Here is a 24,014-nt window from a genome sequence, read left to right as displayed (position 1 = left end):
CAGGGTTACCTGGGTGGGAGCCCAGCCGGAGGAGGGGCTGGCCCCCCAGGCAGGAGGGGCTGGAAGTTTAGCCATGGCCCAAGAGCGAGAAGTCTCCCAGGCCAGCTCCTTGGGGAGGCTTGAAACTTGGGATTCAAAGTTCTCAGTCTACAGGGTGGGCGCGGGGCGGCCCCTGCGGAGCGAGTGCCCTGCTCCCCTGGCGGTGGGTGGGAAGCAGGTTACTGGGCACTGGGACACGGGCACTGAGGTGACGCTGGCCCGGCCCGAGGTGGTGTCCAACCCCTACCTGACCCTGACGGGCATGAGCAGGCCCCTGTTTAAGGTACCCATGGCAAGCGTACATCTGAAATGGGGGGGCCAAGGAGGGCCCCAAAGATGTGGGGTGCACCAACAGCTGCCAACTGCGGTGCTGATGAGGGGTGACCTGGCGGATTCGCCGGGCAGCCCCCAAAGCACCCTAGTCATCACCTGTAGCCAGGGCCAGCGAAGGGCACTCTGCCCTGACACCGGGGGGGGGGGGGGTGCCCTGCCGGGGGCGCAGGTCCTACCCCGGCGGGAAAGGAGCCACTGGGCACAGGACTTGGCAGGGCTGCGGCCTCGGCTCCATCACTGAGAGGAGCAGGTCCCCACCCCTTCCCCAGCCGCTGAATTCCAGACCGAGCCGCGGAGGATGCCGCCTTGGAGGAGCTGAGGGGACGTGCTGGCCACAGTGGGGAGGGCTGCAGGGACAGATCCCCGTGGGAGAAGGGATTCCCGTACCGGGAAGGGGCTTTCCCAGGGGAAGTAGAACCGTGGGGGATCAGGAGGCCGCTGGGGGTGCCCCAGAAATGTCACCGCCGGCTGTCGTACCTGGCCCACGATGTCCCTCTCTCGGGACGCCAGGGGATCCAGGCCCCAGGCAGCACCGTGACTGGCCCGGAGTCTGGGACGCGGCCCAGCGGCACGGCAGGTCCTGTGACCCCGGCCAGAGGGGGGGGAAGGCCGGGACAAGGGAAACGCGGCTTTGAGACCTTTCCAGAGGGGGGCCAAGGTCAAGATGGGGGCTCTTAACCATGAGAGCCTGAATTGCAGCCCTCCAGACTGGAGCGCTGGGAGAAGACCCAATCCCAGTGTGACCCCGGGGGGTTTTAGGGGTGGCCAAAGGGCACGGGCCGCATAAACCTGCCCACATGCGGCCTGCGAGTGCCATCGACCACCCCGACCTAAGGGAGGGCGTGAAACTGGAAGGGCCTGGTGTAACTCCTACCAAGGAATGGGAGAGATGCTGGGGCATCCATGGGAACGTTGGTGCTTCAAACTTCCCCAGGTCACCGGCTAAAGTGACCCCGCTCAGTTCGGTCTTGAAGGGGGGAGAGATGTGATGAAGTGGGACTGTTCTTAATATTTCCTCTGAATAGTGTGGGGGTGCCTCAGTTTCCCCTAGGCAGTTCTTAAGTCTCTAGGGGGTGGGGTAGGGTGTATGATCATTGCAGAGCCTTAGAGGGCAGGTGTGTGGAGGGGTCTGGACACAGAGAATGGCAACACCCTGTTTCCTGGCCACTGATGGCCTGGGCCCTTCCCCCCTGCAAGGTGAGAGCTAAAGGGTTGGAGAACAAAGGAATCAGGTGCCCTCCTGGCCCGGGAAAGGGACAAAGCCCAGAGGAGGAGGGGCTGGAGGGAGTTTCAGTTTGGGGCTGGCTGGGACATGGAGTAAAGTGCAGACGTGGTTGTCTCGCTCACTGCCCCCCAAAATGGACCCAGCTGAGGGGTCCTGTTCTCTGCACCTACAAGCTCTGTGTTAGACCATATTCCTGTCGTCTAATAAACCTCTGTTTTACTGGCTGGCTGAGAGTCATGTCTGACTGCGGAGTTGGGGGGCAGGACCCTCTGGCTTCCCCTGGACCCCGCCTGGGCGGACTGGCTGTGGGAAGCGCAGGGAGGGGCAGAGGAGGCTGAATGCTCTGAGGTCAGAGCCAGGAAGGTGGAGCCGGGTGAGCTGTGTGTCCTGCAGACAGGCTGCTCCCCGAGAGGAGACTCCCCCAGAGTCCTGCCTGGCTTCGTAGGGAGCAGTTCCAGAGCGTCGCCCGGGGATGCAGTGACATGGGGGGGCTGCGGGTCAGGAGTGAGGGGCACCGGCGGAGCTGGGGGGGCTGTGGGTTGCGAGTGAGGGGCACCGGCGGGGTGGGGGGGGGCTGCGGGTGGGGAGTGAGGGGCACCGGCTAACTAAGCAGGGCTGGCGTCGCGGGTAAAAGTCTCACGTCGGTTTTATTCCCTCGGCCTCGCTCGGATTCTCCCGTTTTGGTTCAATAGAAATTTCTCCAAAAAGAAGGAAACAAAAGGAAAAGAAATGGAGCCGGGGGGGCCCGGGCCCCCTGTGTCCGTCCTGCTTGCGCCTCTGGCCAGGCCACGTCTCGTCCCTTCGCTGCGGGCGGCTCCGGCTCCCCCCACCCCCTCGCGGATCCTGGGGCCGGTTCCCCTCGTCCAGTCGCCCCCGGTGCCGATGTCCCGACCCGGCCGCTTTGAAACCCTGAGTTCATGGCCCCCCCTCTGCCCTGTGCGCCCCCCGCCCTGGTCCCCGCCTTCGAGCGCCGTCCTGGTCCATCGCCGGCGTGTTTCCACCAGCACCCGACCCCACAGCCCCGGGGCCTCCCCTGCTTCCAGGCACGTGGGGGATGCGGCCCCCCCGGGCGCGGCGGGGGCCACAGGGGGCAGCACGGGGGGGGGCTGCGCCAGTTGTAGGGGGTGGAGGCACAAGGGGGGGTCAATCTCAGGTGGCACCGAGGGCTCTGCCCCCTGACCCCAGGGCACCCCTGTGTTGGGGACGCCCATCCCCAGTGGGGGTCCCATCTCCAGGGGAGCACTGTGGGGGGGTCTCGTCCCTGGGGGGTCCTGTCCCCAGGCCCCCCCGACCCCGGAGTCCTGGCATACGCACGGCGTACATGTCAAGAGGGGCGAAGGCCGCGGCAGGGGTCATTCCTGCGGCGTCGGGTCCCGGGGCCCCCCCCGTCGCGGGGTGCCCTCCTCGGGGGGCGGGGGCCGGCGGGGGGTGGGGGGGGCCCCCCGCAGAGTCTGGATGCGGCGGCACTCGTGGCAGATGCGGATGTGGGTGCAGGGCCGGGCGGGCTCCTCCAGGAGGCGCTGGGGGGCGGGTTCGGAGGCCAGGGGCCCCGCGTAGAGCTTCCCGTTGCTGAGCCGCATCTCGCGGACGGCGCGAAGGGCCCGGGCTGCCCGGGCCGGGGGCCGCCGGCGCCGCCGGGACCGCGTGGGCTTCCGGCACGACACGGCCTGGCGCAGCTCCCGCAGCATCTCCTGGCACACCGAGAGCTGGGGGGAGAGCGGGGGTCAGGGCGCCGGACGCCTGGGTTCCCTCCTCACCCCCCTCCCGCTGCCAGACGCCCGGCTTCCTTCTTTGCTGACCCAGACTGGTCCCGGACACCTGGGTTCCTTCCCCACTTCCCTCCCATCCCAGCACTGGACGCCTGGGTTCTTTTGTCACCCCCCCCACCCCGCTACCAGCACTGGACGCCTGGGTTCCCTCCCCACCCCCAGAGCCCCAGCGCCCCCCACCTCCTCAGTCTCCGCCGAGCGGCGCGTCGCCCAGACGAACTCCATGACGGCCACGAAGACGGCGACCACGAGTCCGCAGATGAGAACCACAAAAATGCCCCCGATGTTCTCCATGCCCAGGCCTGGGGGGAGAGACGGGGGGGTGAGGGGGAGTCGGCCCCGTGGTCACCCCCCTGCCCCCACCTCTGCCCCCCAGCCTGGCCCTGCAAGCCCCCCCCCCGGCCCCCTCACCTTTGGCCCGATGGTCCTGCTCCTTGGGGCACTTGCCCCCCTCCCACCACTTGCGCTTGAGGATCTCCAGCCGATTGTTCTCCTGCAGCTGCAGAATGGCCAGCGTGATCTCGTCCCGGAACGGGGAGCCTGGGGGGCGAGGGGGGGGTCAGGACGCTGCTGCCCCCAGGGAATGGCCCAGGACTACCCAGCCCCCCATCTGCCATCCTGCCCCCCAGAACCCCCCAAGGGAACAGTCTCAGCCCACCCTGCCCCCTGCAGCCTCCTGCCCCCCAGGACCCCCCTAGAGAACAGCCTGTGGCCCGCTCTGCCCCCTGCACCCTGGGACCCCCCAAGGGAACAGCCGGTTACTGACCCGTAGCAGGTCTCTGAGCTCTGCGGTCATGGCCCTTCCCAGGCGGGTCCGTGCGGGCACCTCCCTGGCGCGGTAAAAAGGCCCCACCGCCCCTCGGGCCCTTCTCACCGGCAGCTCCGGCGGGACCCAGACTCGAGCGGCCCTTCGGAGGTCGGTAAGCGGCTGCTCTGCTGCGAGTCCCCCGGCGGCGACCCCCGGCCATCGTGGGGCGGTGGGATGGGCGCGGTGGGGCCGGGGGAGCGGAGCGCTCTGCCGCCGGCTGCATCCCCCGGCGAGGATCCAGGAGGGGATCTGGCCGGCCGGGATCCAGGAGGAGAGTCCCTGGGCTGGCTCGGTTCCCTTCCGGCCGGTGCGTGGCAGCGAGGGAGACGCGGGCGGGCTCCTTTCCCTGCTCGCGGCGGGGCCTGTTCTCCCGGCGAGCGCGCGGCTTCGGCCAGAGACCGGAAGGAAAAGCTCCCGGCCCCCGTCACCGCCGGGGGGATGTGAGCGGAGTGGCACCTTGGCCCTGAAGAAACGCGCGTCCGGGCCCGGACCTCCGAGAGGCTGGGGCCGCAGGAACGGCCGCCAGGGACACTCGCCCGCTTTCCCGGTTCCTGCTGCCCAGCCGGCTCGGAGCAGGGCCAAGCAGCTCCACTCCGCCGTGCCCGCCACGGGGCTTCCCCGCTCTTGCGGTGCCGGGTGGCTGATCGCCGTGTCTATGGACGGGTCGAGCCGGGGCTGTGAGGATCGCCCACCCCCTGTCCCTCGTGGCCCGGAGCAGAGCCGTGGGAAATGGGGCAATTGGGGGGGAAGGCCTCGCGACGTCTCCCTCCCCATGGCAGATGGAAGGCGTCCGGGAGGGAGCCTAGGCTGTGTCCTGTATATGAGCAGAACTGGGGGCATTTCCTGCCTGGCCGCAGCTGGGTCCACCTGGGGGACACCCCCGTCCAGACAACGGCATTCCAGGTGTCCGGGCGAATGGGCCACGCGTGATCACTGGGGCCCTGCTCAGTGGATCCCCAGCCGGTTCTGCAAGGCCGGCAGGGAAACGGCCTCAGGGGGATGGTGCTAGCCAGGAATCCCAGAGTTGCAGCGAGAGCTCCTGGGAACGTCGCGGTCGGATTGTCCATACGGACTGACGCACCCCGGCCCGTAGGCTGAACCGCCCGGCAGGCTAGACGCGCCACTCTGAGCGCTGTGACGCTAATTCCTCTGGTGCCTGCAGGCCTGGGGCTGGCGGGGTCCCAGGGGAGCTCCCGTCCTGTCAGTGAGCAGCGACATCGAAGGGGCCTTGCAAAGGGAACGTCAGAGGACACCGGTCCCGGGCCAGCCACCACTGCAGAGTGAGCATCTGTGACGAAGGGGACTGTTCTTCATGTTTCCTCTGAATACTGTAGGGTGCCTCAGTTTCCCCTAGGCATTTCTTAAGTCTCTAGGGGGTGGGATAAGGGGGTGTAACTGTTGGAGAGCAAAGGGCCAGGGTACATAAATGGCCAGTGATCTCCTGGCCAGTGATGGCCTGGCCCTTCCCCCCTGCAAGGTGAGAGCTAAAGGGCTGGAGAACAAAGGAATCCGGTGGGGAAAGGGACAAAGCCCAGAGGAGGGGGGGCTGGAGAGAGTTTCAGTTTGGGGCTGGCTGGGGACATGGAGTGAAGGGCAGACGTGGTTGTCTGGCTCACTGCCCCCCAAAATGGACCCAGCTGAGGAGTCCTGTTCTCTGCACCTACAAGCTCTGTGTTAGACCATGTTCCTGTCGTCTAATCAACCTTCTGTTTTCCTGGCTGGCTGAGAGTCACGTCTGACTGCGGAATTGGGGGGCAGGACCCTCTGGCTTCCCCAGGACCCCACCTGGGCAGACTGGCTGTGGGAAGCGCCCGGAGGGGCAGAGGAGGCTGAATGCTCCGAGGTCAGACCCAGGAAGGTGGAAGCCGGGGGAGCTGTGTGTCCTGCAGACAGGCTGCTCCCAGAGAGGAGACTCCCCCAGAGTCCTGCCTGGCTTCGTGGGGAGCAGTTCCAGAGCATCGCCCAGGGACTCCGTGACAACTGGTGGTAGCGGTGGGATCTACTGCACCCCGTGGATGGCGCTTCCTGCAGTAAGTGACTGGAGAGCAGTAAAACGAAGGGGGATTGACGGGGACCAGGCGTGCTGAAGATTCAGAGAGAGACGGTTTCAGGGGGCGGTTAACCCCTGGGAGTGTGTGACCAGAGAGAAGGATTTTTGCAGTAACAGGGTCCCCCGGGGGATTGCAGCGAGCGGTCCCAGGGGCGGAGGAGTCTGCCACTCCACCCTGGCAAAGAGGGGGTGACCTCGAGAAGGGCTGGCACACTAGGGGTTCTCCCTGGAAACCGTGGGGAGCTGAGAGCACACAGGCCTGTGAGTCCACAACAACTTGGGAAGAGCGGAGTGACGGCCTGTCACCATCTCCTTAAGAAGGACATTGTAACCCTGTGCAGAAAGAGAGGGTTGAGCATTGGAAAGTTCACCAAGGCACAGTTCATCGTGCAGCTGGAGGAGGATGACCGCTCTAAGGAACAGATTCCTGACCCCAAATGGGGCGATAGCAGGATCTGGGAGCAGCTGGAGTAGTAGCTAGGCATCCCCAAGACTCCTGTCCCCGACCAGACGGGGGTCTTCACGATCGGGTTCCCCATCCGGGGATCGGAGACGGACGGGATTGGAGCTGAGTCCGAGAGAGGAAGAGGACTGTGAGAGACAGCGAGAGCCCGAGAAAGAGCTGCAGAAGCAGCAGCAGCATGAACTGGCGGTGGGGAGCGGAGAGGCCTAGGGGACCTCCCAGGGGTGAGTGGGGATAGACCCCGGGGGGCCAGCTCCGCAGGGAACCTCGAGACTAAATTGCTGCCCCTGGTTAAGGAGGGGGGGATGTGGATACCCACCTCACTGCCTTTGAGCAGGCTGGAGATCTGAACCAGGGGGACCCTGCGGAAAAGCCCCGGTGTCTAGCTCCCTTGCTGGGTCCCAAGACCATAGACTCCGTCAGCCCGATGGGTGGGGAGGTGGACGGGCTCCCACTCCTGGTCCCATCCTATATGTCTGTGTGGAGTTCCCTGGGGTCGGGCCCCTCGGACCCCCAGAGGGAGCGGAAGGTGATGGTCAATGGGGAGACATTCCTGGGGTGGCGAGATCCTGGGACAGAGAGAACTGTCAGGCCCTGGGTGGTGCAGCCTCAGATGCTGAGGGGCTGTGTGAGCTGGGTGAGGGTCCCAGGGACGAAGCCCCTCACCCTGCCTATGGCCTGGATCCCTGTGCAGACCCAGGAGGGGTGGGGCTGGCTGGTCGTTGGGGTGCTCTGGGATATCGGCTGCGAGACCCTGTTGTGGGGTGACTGTGTCTCTTTGGGGCAGGATCCAGGCCCTGCTCCTGTAACTGCCAAGGGTTTGAATTTGAATCCAGGGAACCAATCGGTGGAGAGGGAAATGGTCAGTGAAAATGCAGATGACCTGGCTGGCAGCAGGGAGGAGCGGCTGGGCTCAGGCTACCTGCCTGCCTGTAACCAGACCCCTGGGGCTGGGTGGGACAGAGGGATGCTCCCCACCCCCTTGCACACCGGAGAGGGGGCTCACTCCGGCTCTGATGCAGTGAGGAGAGCAGCGAGCTCGCTGCCTACCCCCACTGGGACAGCAAGGGCAGCGCTGAGCACAGGGGGAGCTGAGACCCCAGCTGAGCGGGGGGAGACACTGGCAGGGCAGGTCGGCTGCCAGCCAGGCTTGCCTGGTCCAGAGGCGCTGCTGGGAAGTGATCCCACGACAGGGAAGGGGGCTCTGGACATAGTGGGGCCCCTTAGCAAGGCGACCGGGTCAGGGAAGAAATACGTCCTGGTGGTGATGGATTTCGCCACCTGCTACCCCGGGGTGGGGGATCTGCCCTCCGCCTCGGCAGACGTGCTGCTGACCATCTTCAGCAGAGGGGGGGTCCCCAGCAAGGTCCTTACAGCCAAGGGGTCCAATGTCATGTCACCCTGCTACGGGGCTGGTGGGAGAAATGTGGGGTCTGGCCCTGGACCTCTGCAGATCACCCTCCGTCCCACGGCTGGGGGAGAGGATCAGAGACTGGTCCATTCTCCAGACCAAGAAACAGGTCCAGGCCTTTAGCGGGACGGTGGGGAACTACCATGGGTTTGTACCCCACTTGCGCTCCCTAGCTGCCCCCCTCACTCGGCTATGCAAGAAGGGGAAGCCAGATGAGGTGGTCTGGACCGAGCAGTGTCAGAGGCTCTCTGTGCGCTGAAGCAGGCTCTAATCCAGGGCCTGGTAAATCTGGTAAACCCGGACAGTGCCGAGCCCTTTTCAGTGTTCACCGACACCTCAGACGCAGGGCTGGGCAGGTCGATGCTAAGCGGGGGAGACACGCCATTGGGTGCCCAAGCAAGAAGCTGCTGCCCCGGGAGCAGAATTACTTGGCCATAGAGAAGAAATCCCTGGCCGTGGGGCAGGCCCTTAAGAAGCTGCAGCCGGATCTCTTTGGGTGGCGCTTTGGGGTGTATCCTGACCCCTCTGCCCGGACGTGGCTGCATCCAATGAAAGGGGCTGATGCCGAGCGGCGGGTGACAGAGACACATGGACAGAGGGGGGCCAAGGTCAAGATGGGGGCTCTTAACCAAGAGAGCCCGAATTGCAGGCCTCCAGACTGGAGCGCTGGGAGAAGACCTGATCTCGGTTTGACCCCTGGGGTTTTGGGGTGGCCAAAGGGCACGGGCCGCAGAAACCTGCCCACATGCGGCCTGCGAGTGCTATCGACCACCCCCGACCTAAGGGAGGGCGTGAAACTGGAAGGGCCTGGTGTAACTCCCACCAAGGAACGGGAGAGATGCTGGGGCATCCATGGGAACGTTGGTGGCTTCGAACTTCCCCAGGTCACCGGCTAAAGTGACCCTGCTCAGTTCGATCTCGAAGGGGGGAGAGATGTGACGAATTGGGACTGTTCTTAATGTTTCTGTGGGGGTGCCTCAGTTTCCACTAGGCAGTTCTTAAGTGTCTAGGGGGTGGGGTAAGGGTGTATGATCCTTGCAGAGCCCTAGAGGGCAGGTGTGTGCAGGGATCTGGACACAGAGAATGGCCGACACCCTGTTTCCTGGCCACTGATGGCCTGGGCCCTTCCCCCCTGCGAGGTGAGGGCTAAAGGGTTGGAGAACAAAGGAATCAGGTGCCCCCCTGGGCCGGGAAAGGGACAAAGCCCAGAGGAGGAGGGGCTGGAGGGAGTTTCAGTTTGGGGCTGGCTGGGACATGGAGTGAAGGGCAGACGGGGTTGTCTGGCTCACTGCCCCCCAAAATGGACCCAGCTGAGGGGTCCTGTTCTCTGCACCTACAAGCTCTGTGTTAGACCATGTTCCTGTCGTCTAATAAACCTTCTGTTTTCCTGGCTGGCTGAGAGTCACGTCTGACTGCGGAGTTGGGGGGCAGGACCCTCTGGCGTCCCCAGGACCCCGCCTGGGCGGACTCGCTGTGGGAAGCGCAGGGAGGGGCAGAGGAGGCTGAATGCTCCGAGGTCAGACCCAGGAAGGTGGAGCCGGGTGAGCTGTGTGTCCTGCAGACAGGCTGCTCCCCGAGAGGAGACTCCCCCAGAGTCCTGCCTGGCTTCGTGGGGAGCAGTTCCAGAACATCGCCCGGGGACCCCGGGACAGTGTGAGCGTCCGCCCTGGGACACGCCCTGATGCAGCCACGATTGGAGGGGCTGCGTCTGAGCCGTACAAGTCCCATGTGCCCCCGGAGCGTCCCTGGAGCATCAGCTCCTGGCTGTGGTGATGGGACGTCCCGTAGGCCGGGTGCTGCGAGGCCCTGAAGTGGTTCTCCGGAAGGAGGCCCCATCCTGGTTCGAGCCGGAAACTGCCCCTCCGGTTCTATCCTGAGCCCGGATTCCGGCAGGTGGATCCTACGAGACCCACACGGGCCTCCACCGTGTCCCTGGGCCGGCCCTGAGCAGCCAGTCGCCCGGGCCGACCCGCGCTCGTCCCCTCCTGGGCCAGCGCCCCTGTGCCGGGCGGCGAGCGACGCCGTGGGGTCGGCCCCCGTGAGGATGAGGGAGACGGCGGTTGTGCTGCACCCCCATTGATGGCTTGCCCAGGACCGGGACCCGTCCCCAAGGGTCCTGCGGTGCCGGAGCTGGCCCTTGTGGGTCACAGTTCCGGGGAGACGGTGCTGGGAGGGCGGGAGGCATGGCCAGGCCTGTCTCCCCTCCATGGCTCACCCTCCGTGGGGAGTCCGTGGGCACCTTCCCGGGGCCACCCCGTCAATGTCTGTTCTGGGAGTGGCCCAGCCCGGGTCTCCCTCTCTCCGTGGTCTCCCTCAGCGGGGAGTGACGCCGGTGCGACTTCTTCGGCCTGGCGCTGGGGGGCAGTGCCACGCGGCTGGCGCTGCTCCTTGGCACCCGGAGACGTGCGTCGGGACGGGGCGGGTGCCGGAGATCCCGGTCCACGTGGAGTCTGGCTAAAGCAGGCCGGGGCGCTCCTGGCCAGGGAGGTGCTCGGTGCCGGACCCCACGACGGGTGACGGGCAGCTCCAGGAGAAGGAGTCTGAGGCTGCCCCTCTCCTCGGCTCTGGGTTTAAAGCTCTGACAGAGCCGGCCCCGGCAGGTGGCCCCGTGCCAGGCACGCGGGTCAGTGGGCGGCGTGGGCCTGTGGGACCCTGCGCCGTCGGAAAGCCGGCAGCCCCGGGCGGGCCGGGACTCCCAGCTCCGTCTTCCAGACCCTGCGCTGGAGCCGCCCAGGGCCGCGCTCGCTCAGCACGAGACCCCCAGTGTCCCAGCAGCTGGAGGGCGAGCAGGGCCCAAGGGGGCGGCGGGGCCCTTTGTGCCGCGCCCGGGAGGTGCCGCTCCAAGGGGCGCGGGGGGAGACCCCCGGCCCACACGGCCCCGCCTGGGAGACCAGCCTCTGCCCCCCACCCCATCCTCCGGGCGCTGGGGGAGACCCCCGGCCCACACGGCCCCATCTGGGAGACCAGCCTCTGCCCCCCACCCCGTCCTCCGGGCGCTGGGGGAGACCCCCGGCCCACACGGCCCCGCCTGGGACACCAGCCTCTGCCCCCCACCCCGTCCTCCAGGCGCGGGGGGAGACCCCCGGCCCACACGGCCCCGCCTGGGACACCAGCCTCTGCCCCCCACCCCGTCCTCCGGAGGGAGCAGCCCCGTTTGGGGAACACCCTCGGCCCCCAACGCCCCCCCAGCCCTGACCTGTCCCTCCCCCCAGACAAGAGCCCCCCCCGGCCCGGCCCCCTACCCAGCGGCATGCCGATGCCGTAGCCCTTGGTGTCCAGCAGCCCCCCGATCTGGGTGAGGTTGCAGTCCCGGCGCCGGTGGTACTCGTTCATGGTGGACTCCAGCAGGAAGGCGTATCGGGAGCTGAGCACGCGGGCGACGCCCTCCGCCGTGCTCTTCACGAAGACGCTGGGCTGCTTGGACAGCATGTACTCCCACATCCGCTGGTACGTCTGGTACCGGGAGTTCTGCCGGAGGGAGGGGCACCGGCAGGCTGGGGGGAGCCCGGGCTGGGCCGCCGGGGGCCGCGGGGCGGGGGGAGGGGCCGGGCAGAGCTGGGGGGCCGTGGGGCGGGAGCGAGGGGCTCAGGGGCCGCGGGGCGGGAGCGGGGTCGGGGGCTGCGGGGCGGGAGGGGGGGCATGGGCAGAGCTGGGGGGCTGCGGGGCAGGAGCAGGGGCTCAGGGGCCGCGGGGCGGGAGCGGGGTCGGGGGCTGTGGGGCAGGAGGGGGGGCACGGGCAGAGCTGGGGGGCCGCGGGGCAGGAGGGAGGGGCCCAGGGGCTGCGGGGCGGGAGCGGGGGCCCGGCGGGGCCCGGGGGCTGCGGGGCAGGAGCAGGGGCTCAGGGGCTGCGGGGCGGCACGGGCAGAGCTGGGGGGCTGCCGGTCGGGAGCGGGGGCCCGGCGGGGCCCGGGGGCTGCGGGGCGGGAGCGGGGGTCCAGGGGCTGCGGGGCACGAGGGAGGGGCCCGGCGGGGCCCAGGGGCTGCGGGGCGGGAGCGGGGGGCACGGGCAGAGCTGGGGGGCTGCCGGTCGGGAGCGGGGCCGCGGGCTCACCTGGAAGAAGGTCATGGTGGAGCCGGCGTGGATGGTGCCGTACTCGATGTTGGTCTGGTCGGCCAGGTCGTCGGCCGACTCCACGGGGACCTCCATGCGCTGCACCGTCAGGAAGGCGGCCAGGTTGGCCGTGTAGGACGAGATGATGATCAGGGTGAAAGCCCACCTGGCGGGGAGCCCGGGGGTCAGGGAGCAGCCCTGTGGGGCCAGGCCGGGAGAGGGGACCCCCCGAGACCCCCTGCTGCCCTCCACTGCTCCCCAGAGAGCAGCCCCCTGAGACCCCCGCTGCCCCCCAGAGCCCAGGGCTCCAGCCCCCCGAGCCCCCCTGCTGCCCCCTGAGATCCCCCACTGCCCCCAAAGCACCGGGCTCCAGCCCCCCCAACAGCCCCCACTCCCTCCCAGATCCCCCACTGCCCCCCCGAGATCCCCCCAGAGCACAGGGCTCCAGCCCCCCCAACAGCCCCCACTGCCCCCCGAGATCCCCCCAGAGCACAGGGCTCCAGCCCCGCTGCCCCCGAGCCCCCCAGCCCGGCCCGGCACTCACCAGACCCCGCTGACGCAGCGCGTGGACAGGGCCCGGGGCAGCACCTCGGAGCCCTGCTGCATGAAGCCGCCGATGGGGAACCAGAGGCTGTTGCCCAGGGTGTAGTGGTTCTCCAGCACGTGGGGGCGCCCCCGCAGGCAGGGGTGGGGGTTGTGCCACTCGTAGGGGCTCAGCCTGGGGGGCAGGGGCAGTGAGCGGGGGTCGCTGGGCACCCTGCCCCCTGCCCCCGGTCCCTGTCCCCCCCAATCCCTGCCCCCTGACGCCCCCTGTCCCTGCCCCCCTCCCTGTCTCCCCCATCCCTGCCCCCCGCCCCTGCCGCCCCCCTCCCTGACACCCCGTCCCTGTCCCCCCCAGTCCCTGTCCCCCCTTCCCTGCCGGCCCCCCCACATCCCTCCATCCCCTCCCCACCACATCGCCAGAGCCCACCCCCCACCTAGCCCCCCCGGCCTGCCCCCCCCCCGGAGCCCAGCCCCCCCCTCGTCCCATGGTCTCCCCGCGGGGGCGTTACCGGGCGGCCAGGAAGAGGACACAGCTGACGGCCAGGTAGGCCAGGAGCATGAAGAGCCAGACGGCCGGGGAGAAGGGGTCCAGGAAGGAGAAGTAGCCGGGCTTGCGGCCCTGGAGAGGGGGAGACGGGGGGCTGAGCGTCCCCCGGGACTGCACCCCCCACAGACCCGCCCTCCGCCCTGGGCCGAGGCCCCTCCCTCGGGGAGCTCCCCCCCCGAGCCTCCCCCCGGGACTGCACCCCCCACAGACCCGCCCTCCGCCCTGGGCCGAGGCCCCTCCCTCGGGGAGCTCCCCCCCCGAGCCTCCCCCCGGGACTGCACCCCCCAGGCGCCCCAGGCCCCTACCATGTGCACCCGGTACAGGATACTGATCCCCAGGGTCATGAAGGGCTTGGAGAAGTCGATCACCTTCTCCCGCTCCGCCGTGATGGTGAAGGCGGCGACAGCCAGGTCGGCCTTCTGCGGAGAGAGCGGGGGGTGAGAGGGGCCCCCCGAGCCCCGCTGCCCCCCCGAACCTCCGCCGCCCCCCGCCCCCACTGCCCAACCTCCCGCTGCCCCCTGCTGGCCCACGCTGCCCCCTGCTGCCCCCGTCCCCCCACTGCCCCCTGCTGGCCCACGCTGCCCCCGACACCCCCCTGCCCCTCGCTGCCCCCTGCTGCCCCCGTCCCCGCACTGCCCCCTGCTGGCCCACGCTGCACCCGACACCCCCCTGCCCCACGCTCCCCCCCTGCTGCCCCCGTCCCCCCACTGCCCCCCTGATACCCCACTGCCCCCTGCTGGCCCCCGCTGCACCCGACACCCCCCTGCCCCACGCTCCCCCCCTGCTGCCCCCGTCCCCCCACTGCCCCCCTGATACCCCACTGCCCCCTGCTGGCCCACGCTGCCCCCTCCTGCCCCCGTCCCCCCACTGCCCCCTGCTGGCCCACGCTGCACCCGACACCCCCCTGCCCCACGCTCCCCCCCTGCTGCCCCCGTCCCCCCACTGCCCCCCTGATACCCCACTGCCCCCTGCTGGTCCCCGCTGCACCCGACACCCCCCTGCCCCACGCTCCCCCCCTGCAGCCCCCGTCCCCCCACTGCCCAACCTCCCGCTGCCCCCTGCTGGCCCACGCTGCCCCCTGCTGCCCCCGTCCCCCCACTGCCCCCTGCTGGCCCACGCTGCACCCGACACCCCCCTGCCCCACGCTCCCCCCCTGCAGCCCCCGTCCCCCCACTGCCCAACCTCCCGCTGCCCCCTGCTGGCCCACGCTGCCCCCTGCTGCCCCCGTCCCCCCACTGCCCTCTGCTGGCCCACGCTGCACCCGACACCCCCCTGCCCCACGCTCCCCCCCTGCTGCCCCCGTCCCCCCACTGCCCCCTGCTGGCCCCCGCTGCCCCCGACACCCCCCTGCCCCACGCTCCTCCCCTGCTGCCCACGTCGCCCCACTGCCCAACCCCCCACTGCCCCCCCGAAACCCCTCTGCCCTCCCGTCCCCCCACTGCCTCTGACCCCCCAGACCTCCCCTGATACCCCACTGCCCCCAGCTGGCCCCCGCTGCCCCTGACACCCCCCTGCCCCTCGCTGCCCCCTGCTGCCCCCGTCCCCCCACTGCCCCACGCTGCACCCGACACCCCCCTGCCCCACGCTCCCCCCCTGCTGCCCCCGTCCCCCCACTGCCCCCCTGATACCCCACTGACCCCAGCTGGCCCCCGCTGCCCCTGACACCCCCCTGCCCAACCTCCCGCTGCCCCCCCCTGCCCAACCTCCCGCTGCCCCCCACTGCCCAACCTCCCGCTGCCCCTGCTGGCCCACACTGCACCCGACACCCCCCTGCCCCACGCTGCCCCCTGCTGGCCCCAGCTGCACCCGACACCCCCCTGCCCCACGCTGCCCCCTGCTGCCCCCGTCCCCCCACTGCCCCCTGCTGGCCCACGCTGCACCCGACACCCCACTGCCCCTCGCTGCCCCCTGCTGCCCCCGTCCCCCCACTGCCCAACCTCCCGCTGCCCCCTGCTGGCCCACGCTGCCCCCTGCTGCCCCCGTCCCCCCACTGCCCCCTGCTGGCCCACGCTGCCCCCGACACCCCCCTGCCCCACGCTCCTCCCCTGCTGCCCACGTCGCCCCACTGCCCAACCCCCCACTGCCCCCCTGAAACCCCTCTGCCCTCCCGTCCCCCCACTGCCTCTGACCCCCCAGACCTCCCCTGATACCCCACTGCCCCCAGCTGGCCCCCGCTGCCCCTGACACCCCCCTGCCCCTCGCTGCCCCCTGCTGCCCCCGTCCCCCCACTGCCCCCTGCTGGCCCCCGCTGCCCCCGTCCCCCCACTGCCCCACGCTGCCCCCTGCTGCCCCCGTCCCCCCACTGCCCCCTGCTGGCCCCCGCTGCCCCCGTCCCCCCACTGCCCCACGCTGCCCCCTGCTGCCCCCGTCCCCGCACTGCCCCCTGCTGGCCCCCGCTGCCCCCGTCCCCCCCTGCCCCTCGCTGCCCCCTGCTGCCCCCGTCCCCCCACTGCCCCTCGCTGCCCCCTGCTGCCCCCGTCCCCCCACTGCCCCCTGCTGGCCCACGCTGCCCCCTGCTGCCCCCGTCCCCCCACTGCCCCTCGCTGCCCCCTGCTGCCCCCGTCCCCCCACTGCCCCCTGCTGCCCCCGACACCCCCCTGCCCCTCGCTGCCCCCTGCTGCCCCCGTCCCCCCACTGCCCCCTGCTGGCCCCCGCTGCACCCGACACCCCCCTGCCCCACGCTGCCCCCTGCTGCCCCCGTCCCCCCACTGCCCCACGCTGCACCCGACACCCCCCTGCCCCACGCTGCCCCCTGCTGCCCCCGTCCCCCCACTGCCCCCTGCTGGCCCACGCTGCACCCGACACCCCCCTGCCCCATGCTCCCCCCCTGCTGCCCCCGTCCCCCCACTGCCCCCCTGATACCCCACTGCCCCCTGCTGGCCCCCGCTGCCCCCGACACCCCCCTGCCCCACGCTGCCCCCTGCTGCCCCCGACACCCCCCTGCCCCTCGCTGCCCCCTGCTGCCCCCGTCCCCCCACTGCCCAACCTCCCGCTGCCCCCCACTGCCGCCAGCTGGCCCCCGCTGCCCCTGACACCCCCCTGCCCCTCGCTGCCCCCTGCTGCCCCCGTCCCCCCACTGCCCCACGCTGCACCCGACACCCCCCTGCCCCACGCTCCCCCCCCTGCTGCCCCCGTCCCCCCACTGCCCCCCTGATACCCCACTGCCCCCTGCTGGTCCCCGCTGCCCCCGTCCCCCACTGCCCCCTGCTGGCCCCCATTGCACCCGACACCCCCCTGCCCCACGCTCCCCCCCTGCTGCCCCCGTCCCCCCACTGCCCCCCTGATACCCCACTGCCCCCTGCTGGTCCCCGCTGCCCCCGTCCCCCCACTGCCCCCTGCTGGCCCCCGCTGCCCCCGACACCCCCCTGCCCCACGCTCCCCCCCTGCTGCCCCCGTCCCCCCACTGCCCCCCTGGTACCCCACTGCCCCCTGCTGGCCCACGCTGCCCCCTGCTGCCCCCGTCCCCCCACTGCCCCCTGCTGGCCCACGCTGCACCCGACACCCCCCTGCCCCACGCTCCCCCCCTGCTGCCCCCGTCCCCCCACTGCCCAACCCCCCGCTGCCCCCCCGAAACCCCTCTGCCCTCCCGTCCCCCCACTGCCTCTGACCCCCCAGACCTCCCTCTGCCCCCTGATGCCCTGCTGCCCCCGGAACTCCCCTTACCCCCCCCCCGGGGCCGTACCCGGTTGATGAGCTCGCCCACCATGCCGGTCCAGGAGCCGTTGGCCTCGGGCGCCCCGTAGAGCCCGTCCTCCACCAGCCGCAGCTGGAAGCGGAACTTGAGGATCCCGGCGAGTTCGTGCAGCATGTCGACGCAGAACCCCTCGTACAGCCCCTCGGCGCCCCCCGGGGCCTGGGCCCCGGCCCTGCGCATCACATAGGGGTTCTCCTGCGGGGCAGGGGGTGAGTGCCGGCTGCGAGCTTCCCCAGCAGTGCCCTGCAGTGCTGCGAGCTTCCCCCCAGCCGTGCCCTGCAAGCTGCCCCCCAGCAGAGCCTTGCGGCGCTGCGAGCTTCCCCCCAGCGGTGCCCCAGGTAATCCGGAGGCAGCCCCCGCCCCACTCTTGGGCTTCCCGTGCAGGCCCCCCCCGCCAGGCTCACCAGGATGGTGGTGACAATGAGGGTCTTGTTCGCCAGGCTCTCGGAGGCGTCCGTGGCCAGCGTGGAGGCGTCCATGGCCAGCGTCTTGTTGGAGTGCCACACGCCGATCTGCAGGGAGGGCACAGGCTGGGCGGGAGCGGGAGGGCGCCATGGGGCTGGGCAGCTGGGGGGCCGTGGGGCTCAGCGGGGTGGGGGGTGACGAAGAGGGAATTTGTCATATTTTGGATGACTACTGTGTGTGCCTCAGTTTCCCCATGTGGTGCCGGCCGGGGGAGCAGCTGGGGGACGAAGGGCTGGGGGGGCAGGGGGGTTGATAAGAGGGGCGGCTGGAAGTGGGGGAGATGCTGCTGGATGGGGACTCTTGGGGGTCGGGGCCGCCCCAGCTGGACTGTGCTGTAATTTCCGTTCTCCGTGTCACTCAGGGCGTGTCCGGACCCCCAATAACCCGCCCGTGTCCCCCCGCTGGCTGAGTCACTGCAGCGTCCGGGGGGGTCACAGCTCCCGTTGGGGGTGCGAGTCTCCCACAATGTCCCACCCAGGGGGCCTCGCTGCAGGCTCTGAGGGTCGGCCCCAGGGGGCGGGGAAGCCGAGGGGCTGACCCTAGTGACAGTGACCCCCAGGGGGCTGGCGCAGTGAAGGGGTCCCCAGGAACGGCCCCAGAGCCGGGCGAGAGTGCAGAGACCCATGGGGCTGATGGGGGGATGAAGGGGCTGGAGGGGCCATGGGGCTGGTCCTGGGGGGTTGAGGAGGGGCCTGTCTGGGGGGGGCTGTGGGAAGATGGGGGGTGCCAGGGATATAGGGAGGCTGGGGTGTCCGGTGGTGCCGGGGGCCATGGAGATGGGGGGGGTCAGGGGGTGCTGGGGACATTGGAGGGCATGGGGCTCCAGGGCGGGCTGGGGGTTTGGGGGCTCCAGGGCGGGCTGGGGGTTTGGGGGGGCCGGGGGGGTCTCACCTCGCGGTGCCCGTTCCGCGACTTCTCCAGGATACGCAGGGTGTAGTTGGTTCGTTGCCCCTTGCTGTTGAACTCCACGCGCCCCGTCAGCCCGTCGTACTCTACCTGGCCGGGGCGCGGCCGGGGCAGACAGAGAGAAGGGCCAAGTGAGTGGACGAAGGGGCTGGGGTCAGTAGGCTCCAGAGTGAACGCCCGCCGGGGCGGGGCGGGGCACTCACCATGCGCAGGTAGTTCATGAGGCTGGTGCCGTGCTGCCAGATGCTGGCGGAGGTGCAGGCCAGCGGCCGGACCCCGATCTCCTGGCTGCGGTTCAGCTCCCGCACGGCCCCCACCACCACGTGCACCGCGTCGAACAGCAGGGCCGCCGAGAGCTGGGGGGCCGGGGACCCACAGACCCGTCAGACCTTCCCCCTTAACGTCCGGGGGCCCCCAGCGCCCCAACCCCTCCCCCAGCGCCCAAACCCCTCCCACAGCACCCCCAATTCCTTCCCCCAGCGCCCCAACCCCTCCCCCAGAGCCCAAACCCCTCCCACAGCACCCCCAATTCCTTCCCCCAGCGGCCTAACCCCTCCCCCAGAGCCCAAACCCCTCCCACAGCACCCCCAATTCCTTCCCCAGCGGCCTAACCCCTCCCCCAGAGCCCAAACCCCTCCCACAGCACCCCCAATTACTTCCCCCAGCGCCCCAACCCCTCCCCCAGAGCCCAAACCCCTCCCCCAGAGCCCCCAATTCCTTCCCCCAGCGCCCCAACCCCTCCCCCAGAGCCCAAACCCCTCCCACAGCACCCCCAATTCCTTCCCCCAGAGCCCCAACCCCTCCCCCAGAGCCCAAACCCCTCCCACAGCACCCCCAATTCCTTCCCCAGCACCCCAACCCCTCCCACAGCACGCCCAATTCCTTCCCCCAGCGCCCCAACCCCTCCCCCAGAGCCCAAACCCCTCCCACAGCACCCCCAATTCCTTCCCCCAGCGGCCTAACCCCTCCCACAGCACCCCCAATTCCTTCCCCCAGAGCCCCAACCCCTCCCCCAGAGCCCAAACCCCTCCCACAGCGCCCAAACCCCTCCCACAGCGCCCCCAATTCCTTCCCCAGCGCCCAAACCCCTCCCACAGCACGCCCAATTCCTTCCCCCAGCGCCCCAACCCCTCCCCCAGAGCCCAAACCCCTCCCACAGCACCCCCAATTCCTTCCCCAGCGCCCCAACCCCTCCCCCAGCGCCCAAACCCCTCCCACAGCACCCCCAATTCCTTCCCCCAGAGCCCCAACCCCTCCCCCAGAGCCCCAACCCCTCCCACAGCGCCCAAACCCCTCCCACAGCACCCCCAATTCCTTCCCCAGCGCCCCAACCCCTCCCACAGCGCCCAAACCCCTCCCACAGCACCCCCAATTCCTTCCCCCTGCGCCCCAACCCCTCCCCCAGCGCCCAAACCCCTCCCACAGCACCCCCAATTCCTTCCCCCAGCGGCCCAACTCCTCCCACAGCACCCCCAATTCCTTCCCCCAGCGCCCAAACCCCTCCCACAGCACCCCCAATTCCTTCCCCAGCGCCCAAACCCCTCCCCCAGAGCCCAAACCCCTCCCACAGCACGCCCAATTCCTTCCCCAGCGCCCAAACCCCTCCCACAGCACCCCCAATTCCTTCCCCAGCGCCCAAACCCCTCCCCCAGAGCCCAAACCCCTCCCACAGCACCCCCAATTCCTTCCCCCAGCGCCCCAACCCCTCCCCCAGAGCCCAAACCCCTCCCACAGCACCCCCAATTCCTTCCCCCAGCGCCCAAACCCCTCCCCCAGAGCCCAAACCCCTCCCACAGCACCCCCAATTCCTTCCCCCAGCGCCCCAACCCCTCCCCCAGAGCCCCAACCCCTCCCACAGCACCCCCAATTCCTTCCCCCAGCGCCCAAACCCCTCCCACAGCACCCCCAATTCCTTCCCCCAGCGCCCCAACCCCTCCCCCAGAGCCCCAACCCCTCCCACAGCACCCCCCAATTCCTTCCCCCAGCGCCCCAACCCCTCCCACAGCACCCCCAATTCCTTCCCCCAGCGCCCCAACCCCTCCCCCAGCGCCCAAAACCCCTCCCACAGCACCCCCAATTCCTTCCCCCAGCGCCCCAACCCCTCCCACAGCACCCCTCAATTCCATCCCCCAGTGCCCAACCCCTCCCCCAGCGCCCAACCCCCTCCCACAGCACCCCCAATTCCTTCCCCCAGCGCCCAAACCCCTCCCACAGCACCCCCAATTCCTTCCCCCAGCGCCCAAACCCCTCCCACAGCACCCCCAATTCCTTCCCCCAGCGCCCAAACCCCTCCCACAGCACCCCCAATTCCTTCCCCCAGCGCCCCAACCCCTCCCCCAGAGCCCCAACCCCTCCCACAGCACCCCCAATTCCTTCCCCCAGCGCCCCAACCCCTCCCCCAGCGCCCAAACCCCTCCCACAGCACGCCCAATTCCTTCCCCCAGCGCCCCAACCCCTCCCCCAGAGCCCCAACCCCTCCCACAGCACCCCCAATTCCTTCCCCCAGCGCCCCAACCCCTCCCCCAGCGCCCAAACCCCTCCCACAGCACCCCCAATTCCTTCCCCCAGCGCCCCAACCCCTCCCACAGCGCCCAAACCCCTCCCACAGCACCCCCAATTCCTTCCCCCAGAGCCCCAACCCCTCCCCCAGAGCCCAAACCCCTCCCACAGCACCCCCAATTCCTTCCCCCAGCGCCCCAACCCCTCCCCCAGCGCCCAAACCCCTCCCACAGCACGCCCAATTCCTTCCCCCAGCGCCCCAACCCCTCCCCCAGCGCCCAAACCCCTCCCACAGCACCCCCAATTCCTTCCCCCAGCGCCACAACCCCTCCCCCAGAGCCCAAACCCCTCCCACAGCACCCCCAATTCCTTCCCCCAGAGCCCCAACCCCTCCCCCAGTGCCCCAACCCCTCCCACAGCACCCCTCAATTCCATCCCCCAGAGCCCAAACCCCTCCCACAGCACCCCCAATTCCTTCCCCCAGCGCCCCAACCCCTCCCCCAGCGCCCAAACCCCTCCCACAGCACGCCCAATTCCTTCCCCAGCGGCCCAACCCCTCCCCCAGAGCCCAAACCCCTCCCACAGCACCCCCAATTCCTTCCCCCAGCGCCCAAACCCCTCCCACAGCACCCCCAATTCCTTCCCCCAGCGCCACAACCCCTCCCCCAGAGCCCAAACCCCTCCCACAGCACCCCCAATTCCTTCCCCCAGAGCCCCAACCCCTCCCCCAGTGCCCCAACCCCTCCCACAGCACCCCCAATTCCATCCCCCAGAGCCCAAACCCCTCCCACAGCACCCCCAATTCCTTCCCCCAGCGCCCAAACCCCTCCCACAGCACAGCCAATTCCTTCCCCCAGAGCCCAAACCCCTCCCACAGCACGCCCAATTCCTTCCCCCAGCGCCCAAACCCCTCCCACAGCACCCCTCAATTCCTTCCCCCAGCGCCCCAACCCCTCCCCCAGAGCCCAAACCCCTCCCACAGCACCCCCAATTCCTTCCCCCAGCGCCCCAACCCCTCCCCCAGAGCCCAAACCCCTCCCACAGCACCCCCAATTCCTTCCCCCAGCGCCCAAACCCCTCCCACAGCACCCCCAATTCCTTCCCCCAGCGCCCCAACCCCTCCCCCAGAGCCCAAACCCCTCCCACAGCACCCCCAATTCCTTCCCCCAGCGCCCAAACCCCTCCCACAGCACGCCCAATTCCTTCCCCCAGCGCCCCAACCCCTCCCCCAGCGCCCAAACCCCTCCCACAGCACCCCCAATTCCTTCCCCCAGCGCCCCAACCCCTCCCCCAGAGCCCAAACCCCTCCCACAGCACCCCCAATTCCTTCCCCCAGAGCCCCAACCCCTCCCCCAGAGCCCAAACCCCTCCCACAGCACGCCCAATTCCTTCCCCAGCACCCCAACCCCTCCCACAGCACCCCCAATTCCTTCCCCCAGCGCCCCAACCCCTCCCCCAGAGCCCAAACCCCTCCCACAGCACGCCCAATTCCTTCCCCCAGCGCCCCAACCCCTCCCCCAGAGCCCAAACCCCTCCCACAGCACCCCCAATTCCTTCCCCCAGCGGCCCAACCCCTCCCACAGCACCCCTCAATTCCATCCCCCAGTGCCCAACCCCTCCCTCCGAGCCCCCGAAACACCCCAACCCTCCCCCAAACCCCCCACCCCTCCCCCAGAGCCCCCCAATCCCAAGCCCCAACTCCTCGACCAGCTCCCCAATCCCCCCAGCCCCTCCCCAATTAAGGGGCTCCCCCGTGCTCCCCATTCATACTTTACCCTCCTCAAAATAGGGGCCCCCCAGCTGCACCCCCATCGGTCTCACCCCAATGCCAATCACAGGGCCGCTGGCTCAGGGACGCCCCCACGTCCTGCCACGGCCCAAGAGCCCCCGTCCCCTTGGGGGGAGGCCGGGGGCCGTCAGAGGGGCTCACCGTGGGGCCGGGGAAGGGGCTCCGCTCGCAGGTCTCCCGCCAGGACATATTGAGGCTGCGGGCGAACTCCAGGAAGAAGGGGTGGGTCGCGTTCAGGATGGAGAAGCCCACGACGTTGGAGTGATCGTCCACCACGTCGTCCAGGCGCAGGGTGGGGAAATCCTGCAGGGGGCGCCGCAGGGCGAGGGGGTCAGGCCCACGCGGGGCCCGGGGGCTGCAGGGTGGGAGGGAGGGGCTCGGGGGCTGCGGCGTGGGAGGGAGGGGCCCGGGGGCTGCGGGGCGGGAAGGAGGGTTCCCGGCGGGGCCCGGGGGCTGCGGCGTGGGAGGGAGGGGCCCGGGGGCTGCGGGGCGGGAAGGAGGGTTCCCGGCGGGGCCCGGGCGCTGCGGGGCGGGAAGGAGGGTTCCCGGCGGGGCCCGGGGGCTGCGGGGCGGGAGGGAGGGGCCCGGGGGCTGTGGCGTGGGAGGGAGGGGCCCCGTAGGGGCCCGTGGGCTGCGGGGCAGGAAGGAGGCGCCCCAGCGGGTCCGGGGGCTGCAGGGCGGGAGGGAGGGGCCCGGGGGCTGCGGCGTGGGAGGGAGGGGCTCGGGGGCTGAGGCGTGGGAGGGAGGGGCCCTGGCGAGGCCCGGGGGCTGCGGGGCAGGAAGGAGGGTTCCCGGCGGGGCCCGGGGGCTGCAGGGCGGGAGGGAGGCGCCCCAGCGGGGTCCGGGGGCTGCGGGGCGGGAGGGAGGAGCCCGGGGGCGGGAGGGAGGGTTCCCGGCGGGGCCCGGGGGCTGCGGGGCAGGAAGGAGGCGCCCCAGCGGGGTCCGGGGGCTGCGGGGCGGGAGGGAGGGGCCCCGGCAGGGCCCGGGGGCTGCGGGGCGGGAGGGAGGGGCCCCGGCGGGACAGGCCAGCCGCAAACAGTTCCCTGGGGGCCGAGGCCGGGTGGGGGGCGTCTGGGAACAGACCCGGCTAATGGCCAGGGGTCATGGCCACGTGAGCCAGCCCAGCCCCCCTGCAGCCTGGGGAGGGTCCCCGGGTCCAGTGAGCAGAGGGGTCCCCCGGGCCGCGCCCCGGCTCACCAGGGTGGTCAGGATGTATTTATAGAAGGCCGAGGTCATGCCCAGCTCCGAGGCCTGCAAAAGAACTGGAGAGTTAGAGCCTGGCGCTGTGAGCTTCCCCCAGCAGTGCCCCCAGCCAGGACCATGGGGCTGCGAGCGTCCCCCAGCAGTGCCCCCAGCCGGACCCTGGGGCTGCAAGCTTCCTCCAGCAGTGCCCCCAGCCGGGACCCTGGGGCTGCGAGCTTC

At 70.4% G+C, this 24,014-nt stretch overlaps 1 protein-coding gene across 2 annotated transcripts in view; it reads right to left on the bottom strand.

Moving 5' to 3' along the window:
* Window positions 1-2,231: 2,231 nt before the first annotated feature.
* GRIK5 (glutamate ionotropic receptor kainate type subunit 5) overlaps window positions 2,232-24,014 on the bottom strand; it is a 35,071-nt gene continuing 13,288 nt past the window's right edge. Inside the window, exons 7-20 of one of the 2 annotated variants that reach the window (XM_037883304.2) lie at window positions 23,790-23,843; window positions 22,734-22,895; window positions 18,508-18,660; window positions 18,290-18,394; window positions 17,338-17,445; window positions 16,922-17,128; window positions 13,545-13,658; window positions 13,202-13,311; window positions 12,694-12,867; window positions 12,150-12,315; window positions 11,341-11,566; window positions 3,778-3,906; window positions 3,547-3,668; window positions 2,232-3,303 (exon numbers count right to left, since the gene is read on the bottom strand). In XM_037883304.2, the coding sequence (XP_037739232.1) occupies window positions 2,950-3,303; window positions 3,547-3,668; window positions 3,778-3,906; window positions 11,341-11,566; window positions 12,150-12,315; window positions 12,694-12,867; window positions 13,202-13,311; window positions 13,545-13,658; window positions 16,922-17,128; window positions 17,338-17,445; window positions 18,290-18,394; window positions 18,508-18,660; window positions 22,734-22,895; window positions 23,790-23,843 (2,184 nt within the window). In that variant the 3' untranslated portion in view covers window positions 2,232-2,949. The remainder of the gene's footprint in view (window positions 3,304-3,546; window positions 3,669-3,777; window positions 3,907-11,340; window positions 11,567-12,149; window positions 12,316-12,693; window positions 12,868-13,201; window positions 13,312-13,544; window positions 13,659-16,921; window positions 17,129-17,337; window positions 17,446-18,289; window positions 18,395-18,507; window positions 18,661-22,733; window positions 22,896-23,789; window positions 23,844-24,014) is intronic. The other variant, XM_043535512.1, reaches the window with a different exon arrangement.

Source organism: Chelonia mydas, chromosome 24 (assembly GCF_015237465.2).
Source record: "Chelonia mydas isolate rCheMyd1 chromosome 24, rCheMyd1.pri.v2, whole genome shotgun sequence".
Classification (NCBI taxonomy): Eukaryota; Metazoa; Chordata; order Testudines; family Cheloniidae; genus Chelonia; species Chelonia mydas.
Note: the sequence above shows the minus strand (reverse complement) of the source record. Positions and strands in the feature narration are given on the sequence as shown.